Below are 17,035 nucleotides of genomic sequence, written 5' to 3'. Positions count from 1 at the left end.
GTTCTTCTGTTGCAGTAATCGTTAGTCACACTATTATTATGTACCAGTAATCACCAGTTACACTATGTCTGTTAATTGTTCTTCTGTTACAGTAATCCTTAGTCACACTATTATTATGTACCAGTAATCACCAGTTACACTAAGTCTGTTAATTGTTCTTCTGTTGCAGTAATCATTAGTCACACTATTATTATGTACCAGTAATCACCATTTACAGTGTCTTTTAATTGTTCTTTTGTTGCAGTAGTCATTAGTCACATTGTTATTATGTACCAGTAATCACCAGTTACACTAAGTCTGTTAATTGTTCTTCTGTTACAGTAGTCATTATTCACATTATTATGTACCAGTAATCACGAGTTACACTAAGTCTCTTAATTGTTCTTCTGTTACAGTAATCATTAGTCACACTATTATTATGTACCAGTAATCACCAGTTACACTAAGTTTGTTAGTTGTTGTGCTGTTACAGTAGTCGTTAGTCACACTATTATTATGTACCAGTAATCACCAGTTACACTAAGTATGTTTGTGTTCTACTGTTAGATATTTGTGAATCATCAGACTTACCACAAATGATGTAAGACCAAGAGGTTATCAAGTTGAACCTCAATATCTGTTGTTAATTTTATATCTATTTTTTTACAGTTTGGAGATTCCCAGAAACTTCGACTTGTTCGTATCTTGCGTAGTACTGTTATGGTGCGTGTGGGTGGTGGATGGGTTGCATTAGATGAATTCTTGGTAAAGAATGACCCATGCCGAGGTAACACTTTTTATTATGTTAAAATAGTATGTGTTGTGGAATATTTTTGTACATTTCTGTTGATTGTAATTTTAAAATGAATGAGACAGAATTATCTGCTTGAAGCTGTATTTATTATACTTTTACTTGTTTTTGTCATAGTTTTATTTTTTTAATGTGTTGTTTGTGTTTTATTTACATGTAGTTATTACTACTCATAAATATATAAGTTAATGAAAAACTGATATAGTGAAAATTAATTCTTATGTATCCTCATTCCTACATTTGTGAGTAATATAGAACAATAAATATGTTGATATGAAACACCATAAGAACAGTGTTTATCAGCTATATGTCTACCTCGGAATACCAGCATTGTTCACACGAGAAGTGTTAATGTGCAACTGATATTTGTTTAGACATGTGGATACACACAATGACAAATTGATAGCTATGACTTGTCTCTCTTTTTGCTATGTAGCATCCTTGGAGAAAGTGACAAGAATAAACAGAAATTTTTCTCAACTGAAATGTACAGGTAAAATATAAGGCTGTGGTTTTTTGTCCTGAGCACCATGAACAATGTCTGTACCAAATCCTATTCCCATCAAACAGTATGTTATCTTTCTTTACCAAACCACATCTCAAAATTGCACAGACTTGTGCTAAAGTTATGCTTCTAGCATGTACCAAGAAATGTGTCCCATTTAGTCTCCTTCTAAACTGTTTACTGAACAATGATCTTCCCTGGCCTTTTCACAAATTAGAATTATATTTAGTTAGTGAAAATGGTGGAATTATTCATAAAGTCTTACCTGATCTTTCTTATTTCAACTTTGTATTCTGAAGACTGCTGGAATGGGTAGTTTAATTCAAGTGGGTTTCATCTAAGAAACTTTATTACTTATTATTTGAAGTGAACATTTTATAGTAGCTTAGCCACCCTGTAATAGCAAGTCAGCCAAAAAAGAAGCAGCAATATAGTTTTGTTTATGAATCAGGATAAATAGCACACTTTACAAAGAAACAAAAGGAAGTAGTTTTATGTCTTACCTACACAATTTTACTAAATACCAAACAAAATATGTATGGAGTTTTCATACGCACCAGTTCCATGTTTCACCATAGACACTTTTTAGGCTTAGCATGTAGGATATACCAAATTAGGCACTACGACAAAAAAGCTTCCAACATCTGTTAATATTCTGTAACACAAGATGTTTTTTTTATGATGTGGCTTTGAAGTGTTTGTCTCTCCTCTGTGACTGGAAAAAAACCTCCATATTAATGATGCATGAGATCCTGATCATGTTTAAAGTTAAGCCTGTTTCTTACTCATTGAACAGCACTTTCCTTGTGGATCATCTTTACAAGATGTTTTCATCTTAATTTTATGTTATTACTAAGCTTTCCCTGAGGTGTGTGGTTTTTGTTTGAAATATGTACATTGTTAAACCGTTTGTTTTACAGTGCATGAAATTTGGTGTGATAAATTATACTTGCTAATGAAAACAGATGTTTGTGTAATTTATGTGGTTTCATCAAATAAATAATGCCATTTTTAAGTGATATATCAACTTAACTGGTATTGCACATAATGTGGAATGTTACTTAATTTGTCAATACACTAGAAATCGATTTTGATCAATCTTGTTTGCTTTATATGTTATAAGAATGCATGTAAGATGGAACACAGCATGGGTCGATTCCAGTGTATACCAAGAATTATTGTTTTATAACAGTCTTGTTTTCTAAACGTTGCTGTTTGATTTGTTATTTTATATATTTTTGCTTGAGCAGCACTTATTAGTTATCTGTACCAGTTTTATGATTTAAAGATCAGCATTAGTTTGGCTGTTTTATGTTTTGCATGCTGAATTTCTTGTAGCTAAAGGACGCACCAACTTGGAGCTGAGAGAACAGTTTATTCTGGCCCAAGGAGTCAGCCAGTCACTGTCACCATTTAAACCCAAGACCAGTCCTAATGCTTCTCAGTCCTCCCAGAGCGGTAGCTCGGTTGGCCGCTCTGCTCCCTTGTCTGCTACTGGTCCTATCACTAAGGTTTGATATCCTTCACTTAATATGATTACAGTAAACACTAAGAAATGTTTTTTGTTGGACAAAATGTCTAGCTTCTCATCACAAGTATACCTAGACATCTTCCACATGAACTGATAGAAAAAGTATTCAAGAATAAAATAAAATAGACTTCAAAATGAGCCCCACAGTTTGATGAACTGTTGTCAAAATAAAATGATACATCACATAAATTTAAATATGATGCATTTTCACTTCATGTTTCTCTCTAACCAAAGTTGCTGTACACTAATTTGGTTGAATTCATCTGATTTTAGAATGTGAGTTTGTTTCAAATGTTTTACTTTAGTCTAAACACTTTACATATCCCTGTTTCCTTCTATATTCTGAATGACTTGACATCATGTATCCTTTTCCATCTGTGTAATAACAGACTGAATCGTTTCTCTGCTGTCTTCACGTTTATGGCTAACTTTTGTTGTTTTTGATAAATATTCTTCTTCTGATGTGCTGTATTTTGCAGTCGTCTTTCGTTTGTAGATGCACAAGACATGCTTGCCTTTGTTTGTGTCTTCCTTTACTGTTTCTGGCTGCTCCCTGTGTTGGCACTCTCTTCAGCTAATCTGGTTTATTTGTGCTATATTCATGCATGGTTTCATTTGTAATATTCATAACACATTCCATTATTTGCCTGTTGCTTGTTTTGTCACCCTTGCATTTGTATAACCTAACCACCTCCTATCTGTTTCACATCTTCAGATCAACTTCCTCATTATTTGAAGTTAACTCATTTTCTTAAGTAATTGTTGGAAAGTACTCTGAAAACCATAGAAGTTTATTACTTTCCATAAAATAAGTTGTTTATAGAATGATGCTTTATTATTGTGAAATATGATTTTTGTTTTTATAGATCCGTGAAAAAAGTGAAAGAAGTGTACCCATTCGTCAGAGACGTGCTTCAGGAACAACGGGCAGCACCACAGATTTGAATAGCTCCAATTGTCATGAAGGAGACCAGTCTGGAAGATCTGGTAGAACACGCACACCCACAACTCCAAACCGACTGACACCTGGTAGTTACTTTGTTTGTAGTGATATCAGTTGTTCTGTTTATTAACATTGTTAACAATTTTATCAAGTGTAGTCTCATGTCTAGAACTGAACCTTCATGTTTTGATTTATATATGAATATGATAATTAAATAAATTGTGATTTCTAAATCAAAAAATATATCACAGTTTTGAACTATTACATTACTTAGAAGCTTTAGAAATAAATTTATTGTAGACTTTTTTTTATACTTTACATAAACTTTATGAAATTACTTCACGATGGCAGCATGAGAAATACTAATCCTAAATTTACTAGAATGTTACAGTTACTGAGACAATTAGGGTACTTGGACCCACTGTTAGAATTAATGGAATATGTAGGCAAGCAAGGTACTTGGAACCACTGTTACTGTTTATGAGATAAATAATAGAGCAGGGTACTTGGACCCATTGTGCTAGTATTAAAGCACTAAAATATAACCTGGGTATCTGTAACAAATGAAATTATTTTTGAATTATTTAGTTCAGTAGGTAACTCAGTGAACCTACTCTGTTGTTCAAGATGTACATTAGAAAGGGCTTTTTCAGCATTTTCAGTAGCATAATTATAAAATCAAATGTGTATAAAAAAATGATTTACGATTAGAATATGCCCTAATGTATAACAGGTTCCAAGTCGTCTAGTCGTCCTCCAAGCCGAAGCAACAGTCGACCCCCCAGTCGAGCAGGAAGTGACCTCTCGGCAGAGAGCGTGGAAGCGTATCGCGGGCGAAGGCGATCAAGCAGTACCACCAGAGTACGAAACCCCACTGTCTCCTCCACTCCCACAGGAACTAAAGGCACTCCACCTACCAAGATTCCTACAGTGAGAAGATCATCTTCCACTGCATCACCTAGGAGACAGCCTGATACCAAGGGTCGAGAACGCTGGAAGTAGGATTGAAGTGAAGACTGTCCAGTGATTGATGTAATTCTACAGTAGTGAATCCATCTCGCATTAACCCTAATGCCACAACTACTTAATGCCTTTTCTCAAAGGTTAAGTTTCTACTGGTGAAGGTAATAACTTTTAAGTGGTTGTGCTTGCCCCACTAACTGTTCATGTAATTCTTGTGTCAACTTAACATTCCATCAACGTAAGTTTCTCTTGATGTTTATTCAAAACTGTAAATTTTTATGCTGTAGTAAATCGTTAACATGCCTTGTAGGTAGTTTATTTTTATCATGGCATTGTTGAAACTAATTGTAAGTATTGGCTTCAGTTCATTAGTTAAATGTGAGAATCTCAACCTTAATGGTCAACAATCAAAGTTAGCATGTTAAGTAGATCAGTGTTATGTAAGTACTACTTGAGTGTTTTGTGAATAATAAATTACTAGCCATGTACTGCTTTTGTGTTAGATGCAGTTAAAAATAGAGCATTAGATAAAAGATACTAAGTTGATTATTGTGTACTCGATTATGTGCCAAGAATCTAAAGACTGGATGTTGTATGCGATACAAGTAACCTTAACTATATAAAGCTTTTCCACTTGATCTAAGTTATTAATGCTGTGGTAGGGATTACCATAACCTAAGTCTGTATTTAATTAGTGGTTTTATTAAATGTAATAATAATAATATTTTTCTTTCAAATAAAGATATTCACTCTGTTTAAGCATGCTGTCATTTATGAACTATATATACAGCACATTAAACTTTTGTCATGCTGTAATATAGAGTTTCATGGGTATTGGAATAATCATTTGTAATGGAAGATGAAACCCTACTACAGGATGTTTAAGTCAACAGTAGGAAGTGCAAAACATGCACTTTCTAATTTGTTCCTTTATAAAAACCAAATTACTTAACTGAAGTCTTCTTCCAACGTTTAACCAAACAAGATTCTCATGTTTTGATGTACATGGTTAACTTTGTTTTAAACATTTTTATATTTCACATTAAATGTACAACAAAACTATCTAACCATTAACAAAAGTTACAAACTCCAGAAGAGACAGCATAACCACAGAAATATCTTAAAAATGGATTTAGTCGTACTTCCCAACAATGTTTAAACTTCTGAAGGTGCTGGATCCACCAAAGGTGAAGGTTCAAACTCATACTTTTCTGCTGCCTTGTTCTTTCTATGAAAAATTTAAATATAATATTTTCACTCCTAATACAAAGTTGTATATGTAAGTAAAAACTATGAAAGTAAATCAAACATGCATAAATAAAAATGGTGTTTGACCTGTAAGGTGGTCAACAATATATATAGTAAATGAAGTTCTGGTGGATATGGCCAAAATCATTAAGTATATTTAAGAGATACCAAAGAATTACAGTTTATGGATGGATATTAAAGATCTTACCGACGTAGTTTTAGAATGATGACCACAATTATGATATTTCCAACAAGAAGGGCTATCATTAAGATAGAGGGCACCCAGATGTCTGTGAAACAAGAAAAAAAACCTTATACTGCAGGATAAACAAAAGAAATTTAAAATTGTGTAGTTTCTGTATTAACAAACAAAGATAACCTACCTACTGGTTATGAACTTTGATTGTAGCATATACAAAACTGAATCTACAGATCCGTATTTACAAACAAAAATTAAATTACTACCTACCTACTATTAATGAACTTTGATCATACTCAGGAACTAGATCTGTTGGGGGGTCATCACTGACCGAATCAATAATGACTGGTTGGTCATTAGTCATGGTCAGATTGTTGGAAATCAGTTGAAGTTTGCTTCTGTCTTCTTCTTTTTGGTCTTCTATTGCTGTAAAAAACAAGTTAGATGAAGTTTACTTCTGTTGTTAGTTTCTTTATAAATCAGTATCACAGTACTTTTCCATTGTGGTAAAACTAGCATATCTAACAAATTCGAACTGACAGTTTCTAAATAATGGCAGGTGATAAGTTCAAGAACTGACCCAATGAATCTCTAATTAAAACAATGTTTAGGTTTTTCATTATAAACTCTCAGATAATGTTGATGGATATAAGATGTCAGATTTTCTTAAATTGCAGATAAAACTTAATCTTTGGTGACCAAATCAAATGGTACATACATAATTTTTCATAATTGTACACCTCTGATGATTTCACATTTCTTATCTCCTCAATTCACATTACACACTTTGCACCTCCTGCATGCCAGACAACTGCTTCACCCAGAATTAACTTATTTTTCAATCAACTCTAACTGCTAACACAATTGTAACATTTTGTCACAAGGTGTTTTGAATTAAAAGAGACTTTTCAGTAAACTCGCAGCAAGTTTAAATTTATTAATGCACGTAACCAGTAAGTACCTTCTATCATCACAGAGTAAACCTGTGCTTACTGACTAAGATCTTATACTAACAATATGTACAGATATCATCAGAATGGTTTTTGAAGTACCGAACATGATGAGAACCTACGTAACAAAATCAGTTTCACAATTAGAAAACATCTTAAGTTTATTGTGAAATGTCATCTAAACCGTAAGATAACTTGAAGAATATGTTAAAACCTTAGGAAGGTTGTAGGTTTTCAGAAAAAGGTACATTTTATAAAATATGACTGTTTTCATTTCCATTTTAGAATTTGTAATATTTATTCACATTCAAGCATGAAATACTATATACTTTGAAACCTTAGCATTTCCTACTTCAGTTATTTTCTTTGAAATAATTATTTTTAATTTTTATTACCAAATTTAAATATTATATAGTTTGTTTTGATACAAATTCTGCAAACAATTTCTTTACCAACATGTCAAACTCACTGAGTACTAACTTTAAAAAAATAGAAGAATTTTACTTCAAATCTAATTTTAACTATCCACAAAAATGTTTAATAGAACATTAATACAAAAGACATATAAATAAATATAAAGTTTTGTTTTCTTTACTCTGTCTGAAGATACATATATACTCAACAATTAACCTACACTTACGGATACTAGTGGGTAAAGTAGTATTACTCTGTATGAAGATAGACATACTTAACCTACACTTACGGATACAAGTGGATAAAGTAGTATTCCAGTGAATTCCATCAATACATAATATTGTTTGTGAGTTTACCAGTGAATCATTGAATACATGGCCTCTGTAGCATACATAAACAGCTAAGCTTTCATTTCGGTGGTGAAGATACCCCAACTTTGGAGGAGGAATAGTAGGACAGTTCTTTACTGAAACAGATGGAGAGAGTTAGTGAAACAACTTGTTCACAATAGTTGAAAATGTGTAAACTAAAAAATACTTAAAGTTCAGCCAAGAATAATTGTCTTCCTTAAAATTATTGTTTAAGGAGCAATTCAAACGTTTATACAAAATCAGCTTATTAGTATACTGGGATCTAAAACAATCTTATTAAAGTCATTTTCATGCATGCATGGACCAGCAACTAAAATCAAGAGATTCTGGTACCTGACTACCATTAGTGTTGTGTGACATTGTAGGACAGAGACACAAGACAATTTACACTGGTGTCCCTGTGGACTGTACACCCAAATGTGAAAGACCACTTACACTGGTATCTGAGAAGAAATCCTCGAAATGGGTTAAAGTGAGCAGTGTGAAAGTTGACCCTCAAAATGTTACCATGGCTCTCTACTTGCTTCAAGAAGTCCAGTGTGTCCCCCCCACAAGTTGTTATCAGCTTCCTATCATCAGTGTCCATCAAAGACAGATTATTATCACACACAGCCTGACTGTAATGTTGTTGAGGTGGAATGGTAGAAATATCCAAAACTTGTGCCACAACTTTCTGGCCCTCACCACCTGTAATGTTCCATGTACATCTGTCCAGCTGGGGATAGAAGTAAGGAAATCCTGGAGATGAGATGTAACCTGTTTGTTCTCTAACACCAACATTACAGAAACTCTGAAGTTGGGATTCTGTGAGGGAAAATTAAATCACCAAATGTTTCTGTTGTAAAGATGAAAAACATTAAATTTAGTAATATAATTAATTAATTGATAAAAAGCAGCAGTTTTAAAAGAACTTTGTAATTTATAAATGAGAAGATGGCATGATTTAACATCAGTTGGTTATACTGCTTTCTTATTTTCTCTTAATCAACACTTTGTAGGCCTAACCATTGGAACACCAACTAGTATTATTTCGTTTTAAGAATACTGTTGTAAAGTAATCTGTTACTAGATGGATTCTTTTGAATTATTTGGTGAAAATATTGTGAAAGAGTTCATGTAAAGATAATTAATTAAATTCAATAATGTTTGAGCCATTTTCACTTTTAGGCCTAATTTCATGAATAAACATCACAACATAAACTGCAACTAAAAGTAGGCTTCACCTCATGTACAACTTTTATTATAATCTGCAAGACATGTGGATGCTTTCATTAGTTTTAATAGATAAACAACTCATAAGAAACCGAGTAGCAGCACAGATGTGATAACTTTCACTGAAACACTGAACTGAATGCTTCAAATTCTCAATGACCAACATACACTGTTTACCCATACTTTCAATGTACTCTCAGTTCTCTAAATTCAATGAAATTTCTAGGTGCTCAAGAACTATTTTTGTGATCTTTATAAACCTAATATCACCATCCTAGTTAACATCTCCTTCTGGCAAATAACTAAAATATAGCTTAATACACTGGTCCCCTTCCCAGTTTGTAAAGTTGCTTGAACAGTCCTAAATGACAAATAAAACAGTACACTAAGTCTTTTTGGAGTTTTTCCTCTTTTAAGGCCCATACAATTAGCTTTTGTTCCTTATCATCAGTAGCTGCCCCATCAAGTGGTACTGTCTTTACTGATCCTCTGGAAGTGACCATAATAAAAACCTTGAACTATTCAACTGCTTGACTTTCTGCTGACAAACTCATCTTTGGCTGTTCTCTCACTAATATACCTCTAAAGAAGATCACTGTGGATGACCTTCATCCTGTCACCTTGAATTCAGTAAGTCAAACCATTGATTCTTTTAAGAACAACATTTGGTTCTTCTCAACACCTGGTTTACTTTGGAGTTCATTCATTTTTGTGACAGTGATTGGTTAGTCACACTATGTTACTTTGATGAAATTGTCTTATCAGCATTAACATCTTAGTGACTTTACATTTTATCACAAATTAATTTAAGTCTTTCATGGGTAAAGTCACAATTGGCATCTTTGTTCTTAAGATACAAAAGAGCTCTTCCAAACATCAACCCTCGAGACATGCCATAATGTTTGGTTCCACTATGCCTAAGGCCAACAAAAGGGCAGTTGACCTAGTGCTTAAGCTCAAAAGAAGCTGCAAATTTAGACATTTGTTTTTAGGGTGTTTTTTTTTTTGTTGCATTTGTTAAGTTTTCTGACTTGTTTTTATGTGCCTTCCACATCAAACCAAAATGTGACACACTTTGAACTTAGAGCTGCAAATTATATATACAAATTAAATATTCAAATTATGCTTCACTTTTCCTTTTTGGCAAAGAATTGTCTTATTTTGATTTCATGTATCATCATTTTTGTTTTTATTATAGCCAGGAGCCTCAAAAGAGAGCAGTGGCTTGACCTCTCTGAAACTGTGAGAGGGCCTGATTATGACCCTGTCACTAGATGAAGATTTATTACAAATAATTCCTGATATGAGTATGCCACTTCTGAGTGGAACAGTGACTATCCTCGTTATTGTCAATAGAAGTTTAACCTGTGGGGTAGTAATTGCCATGTAGCACACTATGATTTTCTGGTCATAGACTTTACAAACGTTTGAAGTTAGCCTAATCTTCCATCCATGTCTCCAAATGAAATTGTTTCCCAATATGCACTCTTCTTCAATGTCGAACACCCACACATCATCAAGTGTAAAGAAGTCTCGTAGAGTGAAGTAACCTTCTTCTTTTGAAACTGTTTGTATCAATTCATCTTCTATATTAATCTCTCAGTGCAGTTTTCCATCTATCATTATCAAATGGAGTCAAACTATTGTAGCTGTAAAACCAGTGTTACTCAAGATGATTCAATAAGCTTTCAGATAGTGTTTAATGAAGGTTCTTCAAGTGGCAGCAATCCAACTTCATAGCTGTATTCCCAGCTAAACATCCTAATTCTTGATACTTAGCTAGTTCTTCACTGTTTCTTTGGCCTGGTTGGACTTGATAATAACTGTATAAGCCAGGTTTCTCAGATCTTTAAAAGTAGTCAAGTAAATGCACTGGTGAACTTGTTGTTTCCTGATCTTTCTAACTCTAGTATTAGTATCATCATCCTGATTAGCTAGCAAACAACTAAATTATAACAAAGATGTTGAACATCTTTTGTATTGAAGACTATGTGCACAGCAGTAACATCGAAAATGGCTTTTAATCAATAATATCGAGTTAACAGTTACATTTTTGCAATGCAACTTGAAGAATTCATTCAACATCTAGTTCACACAGCTAAATAATGTGTAAAGCTGGAATTATTAATACTTGAAGAATTCATTCAACATCTAGTTCACACAGCTAAATAATGTGTAAAGCTGGAATTATTAATACTTGATGAATTCATTCAACATCTAGTTCACACAGCTAAATAATGTGTAAAGCTGGAATTATTAATACTTGAAGAACCTTCATTCAACATCTAGTTCACACAGCTAAATAATGTGTAAAGCTGGAATTATTAATACTTGAAGAACCTTCATTCAACATCTAGTTCACACAGCTAAATAATGTGTAAAGCTGGAATTATTAATACTTGAAGAACCTTCATTCAACATCTAGTTCACACAGCTAAATAATGTGTAAAGCTGGAATTATTAATACTTGAAGAACCTTCATTCAACATCTAGTTCACACAGCTAAATAATGTGTAAAGCTGGAATTATTAATACTTGAAGAACCTTCATTCAACATCTAGTTCACACAGCTAAATAATGTGTAAAGCTGGAATTATTAATACTTGAAGAACCTTCATTCAACATCTAGTTCACACAGCTAAATAATGTGTAAAGCTGGAATTATTAATACTTGAAGAACCTTCATTCAACATCTAGTTCACACAGCTAAATAATGTGTAAAGCTGGAATTATTAATACTTGAAGAACCTTCATTCAACATCTAGTTCACACAGCTAAATAATGTGTAAAGCTGGAATTATTAATACTTGAAGAACCTTCATTCAACACCTAGTTCACACAGCTAAATAATGTGTAAAGCTGGAATTATTAATACTTGAAGAACCTTCATTCAACATCTAGTTCACACAGCTAAATAATGTGTAAAGCTGGAATTATTAATACTTGAAGAACCTTCATTCAACATCTAGTTCACACAGCTAAATAATGTGTAAAGCTGGAATTATTAATACTTGAAGAACCTTCATTCAACATCTAGTTCACACAGCTAAATAATGTGTAAAGCTGGAATTATTAATACTTGAAGAACCTTCATTCAACATCTAGTTCACACAGCTAAATAATGTGTAAAGCTGGAATTATTAATACTTGAAGAACCTTCATTCAACACCTAACTGATTTACCAGTTATTTAAGAATAACTTTAGACACTGGTTTTAAATACAGTGGCTTAAATCATATGATCCCTGAAAACCATCTCACAAAATGGCATTAATTTTGAAACTTGAGATTTTAAAAATTATATAATTCTCCATAGAGTTTCTGATGTTTGAAATATTTTTTAAAATTTTAACATATACTTTTTATTTAAAAATTAATATTCATATTTTTTCTGTACTTTCAGTCCAGTCACTTCAATGTCTCTTCAAACTGTTTATTTGATCACAGGTAGAACTTGTATTTTTATTTTATACCCCAAGTCATTACTGAATATTGAATTTGCTGCTTTGTTTGTTCTTACACATATATCTGCCCAGACACTTATCTAAACTCTTCTCACCACAGTATTAAAACCTAAATTTCAAAGTTGTAAGCTATGAGACTTCTTGCTGAGTCACTGGGATCTTGGTTCATTTTATCATCCAACACCAATCATAATCCTTCTTCGTGAAACCCACCTGAAGTAAAAATGTATCTCAAGACAGCTGGTATGACTATTAACACTTTTACCAAAATAGAGAACAATGTTTTGACCTGATGATGACCTAAGAAGGTCGAAATGTTGTTTTGTGCTTTATTTTGATAAAAGTCTTAATAATCCTCCTTGCCACATGATTAGCCAGTTTACTTCCTAACACCTTTTTTAGTAAGCCTCTCTACAAACACTCCTTGTCACATGATTGGCCAGTTTACTTCCTAACACCTTTTTTAGTAACCCTCTCTACAGACACTCCTTGTCACATGAATGGCCAGTTTACTTCCTAACACCTTTTTTAGTAAGCCTCTTTACAAACACTCCTTGTCACATGATTTGGCCAGTTTACTTCCTAACACCTTTTTTAGTAAGCCTCTTTACAAACACTCCTTGTCACACGATTGGCCAGTTTACTTCCTAACACCTTTTTAGTAAGCCTCTCTACAAACACTCCTTGTCACATGAATGGCCAGTTTACTTCCTAACACTTTTTTTTAGTAAGCCTCTCTACAAACACTCCTTGTCACATGAATGGCCAGTTTACTTCCTAACACCTTTTTAGTAATGTAGTAAGCCTCTCTACAAACACTCCTTGTCACATGAATGGCCAGTTTACTTCCTAACACCTTTTTTAGTAAGCCTCTTTACAAACACTCCTTGTCACACGATTGGCCAGTTTACTTCCTAACACCTTTTTTAGTAAGCCTCTCTACAAACACTCCTTGTCACATGATTGGCCAGTTTACTTCCTAACACCTTTTAGTAAGCCTCTCTACAAACACTCCTTGTCACATGATTGGCCAGTTTACTTCCTAACACCTTTTTAGTAAGCCTCTCTACAAACACTCCTTGTCACATGATTGGCCAGTTTACTTCCTAACACCTTTTTTAGTAAGCCTCTCTACAAACACTCCTTGTCACACGAATGGCCAGTTTACTTCCCAACACCTTTTTTAGTAAGCCTCTCTACAAACACTCTTTGTCACATGATTGGCCAATTTAATTCTCAACTCCTTTACCACATGTTATTTCACCAAATCCTGTGAAACTGACTAGTTTATTTCCCTTCAATTTTTAATTTTTTTTTCCCTCCACAAGTTGTCTTTGTCTTATGATTCACTAATTTATTTCCCAACATCTTTATGGCATGTCACACTAGAAATCCTCTTTCCCATAAGAATGGACAGTTTTCTTTTCTCCCCCACTTTTCCTACATGTTGCATTGTAAACTTTCTATCATGTGATTGGTTATTTTCTATCCATAGTCTTTACTAATGTTCAATTATATACCTCTTCTTATATGATAGATTGGTTTTTCTTCTCCCAAATTTTATCACATGTTCTATCATGTTCTATTACATCACTCTTCCTAAATCTCACACTATAAACCTCCTTACTGTAAGACTGGTCAGTCCTTTAGTGGACATACTATTCATATTTCCTCATGTATTATCTTTCATACTCCTGCTGAGAAAAAAAGATGAAATTTTGATGTTCTTACACTTTTGAATTTGTTTTTATTTTAACAATCACAGTAAGCAGTGAACTTACCCGGTGGTGGTTGAAATCTGTCTTCAGTGATAATCATTGTAATAATTAAACACTGAAATTACAGACACTTAAAAAATACAATGAAGACATAACTCTTTCCAAAAAACATGCACATACATGTAAGTGTATATAAAATTATGTATTATAACCATAAATGTTTAAGCCAAAACAAAACACATTAAAATTAAACAAAATATGCTGCATTTAAAAAAAAAAGTCCTAGAGTACAAGCTACAACATGGGATTATAAAATGTATCTTAGGTTTTGAAGGTCGCTGCAGAAGCAGGACCCACATTGCAGTGGGGATACACCATTTATCAGTCTTAACCTCTTATTTGCTAGTCTCACATGAGAAGATTAGAAATTATGAGAGCGAGATGTGGGTGCTCAAGCCCACAACGTCCCACATCTATATCACCATTCATTGCCTGCAGACAGTTGTGGGAAGATGACTGCTCTCCCAAGTTGAAATAAGAAAAAGACAAACATAAAAGGATGAAAAATAAAATAAAAAATAATAATAAAAATAAAGTGCTACTGTTTAGATGTAAGTATGATGAAACTCACCTCTTAAAGTTAGCATTCCAACCCCCAGTGTGCTGGAGGCACTAATTACGATGACATTTACGTATAAACATCTACACACACATAAATAGACAAGTAGTATGTCTAGGTGTGGCTTTCAGACGTTAGCCAAATTCTCATGGTTCAAGGTGTTTCAATCAAACTGTTATCTTAGGTACATCTCCAGCATAGAGAATCATTTAATTTTATCTGTGATATGCATCAACGTATACTTAATGAACCAGAAAATAGCTAGGAAAAAAAGATTTCCATTATACCAATTAACTTTAATGTTTCCAAGAATATAATGATACATGTACATGTGAGGAGGAAATTTTATTCATAGTATCAGTAATGAGAAACATAACCTAAAACAAGCTCACTTTAACACACATGAAATACTGATGAACCTACCTTAACATCTGTAATGATAAAACAAAAACACTATGATACAAATGCAGGGTCATTTTAATTAACAATAACCAGTTTCTTTTTGCTGACTTTTATTTTAAAAAGAAAACACTGAATTGGTAATTACCTAAGTCTTTGTGATAAGCAGTAAGAACGTTTTAAGTTGTTTGTTAATTAATTCCCAGCTATCTTTGTCTGTCTGGTTGTCCGTTAAACACTTACATCAGTCAACTACAATCACAGATTGAGTAGTAGGCTATTCAATATGTTGCTTTCTGCTGTCTGGGTCACAGATTGAGTAGTAGGCTGTTCAATATGTTACTTTCTGCTGTCTGGGTGATTATATCACTTACACTACCCCCCACCCATCTCTCTCTCTCTCCAAGTAATATTAAACCTAGTGTACGCTGTCCCTCCAATTTCTGTTCTTCAGTCGAAAGGTCAAGGTTTCACAGGTTACTTTCTGATAATTACAAGATGGTCAGTGAATTATAAAATTAATTATCCTATGCTCAATAAATGAACTTAATTTGAACGTGTAGACTGAGAATGAATCACAGAACGGTGCAAAACATTATGAATTTATGATAAAAAAAAAAAACTTACTTTGTACACACACAAACTTAACGATGACAGCTCCAGTGCCTATACATGTCCTCATGTCGTAATTTTCGTAGTTGTAGCTACATGTTTTATTTCCCGAGCATCTAGAAATAAAAAGGAGGTTCATTAGTTTCTTCTTTCTGTGCTCTGGTGTTTATTTAGCGTTAAAGTCCACTTACCATCGAGAAGAGATATCCCTATCACACCGTGTTCTCCAGCGTTTTTAAATAATTTCATTCCAGCATTACATGCAAGACTATACAATACTTCAATGCATGAACACATTACACCCAAAACATTTATTATGATACTTTATTTCATGTAATACCTAGGTATATAGTATGCATTGTTTTAAACGAAATTGCAAAAAATTAAATGCGAAAAGCAGATGATGTCGAAAATGCTCGATTTTGTCCACTTGACATTCCATTTAATGAGCTGAAAATGAAAGCAAAAATTAAAGACATATGAAAATCAAACACACCATCTATTAGAGCAAAAAATTATCTACCAAATGACATGAAATATTTTGCGAAAGCGTTTCATTTATGAATATTTTTTTTAACTTGAAAAAACGCTCACGAATTATTCCTCAACCCAATACTTTACGTACGTTACATATTACGATTTCAATGATCAAAAATTTTAATTTTAGTTTAGAAGTTAATTATGATATTTGCCAACAAGAGTGATAATTTTCTTTCTTAACACAAATATATTTTAATATAAAATGAAAAAATAATTTATACTAATTGTTATTGCTAATAGTTATTACAAATAATTATTTACATACAAAAAAAATTACAGATTCACTATCAATATTCAGTCTTCTATCTGGTCTGGAAATGAATACTTTATTAAGGGTCTAGGTCCACAAGGCACAAATTACTTTTAAGTTGAAAATAGATAACCTTCACTTGACGGAAATGCTAGCTAATTAGTTTTATTATTGTTCGGCCTCACACCACTTACAAGCTTACTTTTCACAGATGAAAATATATATCTAAACGTCCTCGTAGAAATACTAAAGTTTGAAGTTAATTCACTGTTTTATCGCTTTTAGCAATGTGCACTTATAACTGTTAT

The 17,035-nt window shown here is 33.1% G+C and overlaps 2 protein-coding genes across 4 annotated transcripts in view; one reads left to right on the top strand and one right to left on the bottom strand.

The window, feature by feature from the left end:
* LOC143229955 (dystonin-like) overlaps positions 1–5,491 on the top strand; it is a 209,110-nt gene extending 203,619 nt beyond the window's left edge. Inside the window, 4 exon segments of the mRNA XM_076462843.1 lie at positions 649–766; positions 2,634–2,806; positions 3,693–3,855; positions 4,503–5,491. Of these exon segments, the coding sequence (XP_076318958.1) occupies positions 649–766; positions 2,634–2,806; positions 3,693–3,855; positions 4,503–4,771 (723 nt within the window). The 3' untranslated portion in view covers positions 4,772–5,491.
* The window catches only part of LOC143229946 (uncharacterized), a 41,277-nt gene continuing 28,262 nt past the window's right edge, over positions 4,021–17,035 (bottom strand). For 2 of the 3 annotated variants that reach the window (XM_076462830.1, XM_076462832.1), the window contains exons 3-8: positions 15,953–16,053; positions 8,350–8,718; positions 7,827–8,009; positions 6,450–6,605; positions 6,189–6,270; positions 4,021–5,960 (exon numbers count right to left, since the gene is read on the bottom strand). In XM_076462830.1, coding sequence (XP_076318945.1) covers positions 5,888–5,960; positions 6,189–6,270; positions 6,450–6,605; positions 7,827–8,009; positions 8,350–8,718; positions 15,953–16,053 — 964 coding nt within the window. In that variant the 3' untranslated portion in view covers positions 4,021–5,887. The remainder of the gene's footprint in view (positions 5,961–6,188; positions 6,271–6,449; positions 6,606–7,826; positions 8,010–8,349; positions 8,719–15,952; positions 16,054–17,035) is intronic. The other variant, XM_076462831.1, reaches the window with a different exon arrangement.

The sequence above is a fragment of the Tachypleus tridentatus genome, chromosome 10, assembly GCF_004210375.1.
Source record: "Tachypleus tridentatus isolate NWPU-2018 chromosome 10, ASM421037v1, whole genome shotgun sequence".
In the NCBI taxonomy this organism is placed as follows: Eukaryota; Metazoa; Arthropoda; class Merostomata; order Xiphosura; family Limulidae; genus Tachypleus; species Tachypleus tridentatus.
The sequence above is the reverse complement of the archived record's forward strand: the minus strand, read 5'-3'. Positions and strand labels throughout refer to the sequence as shown.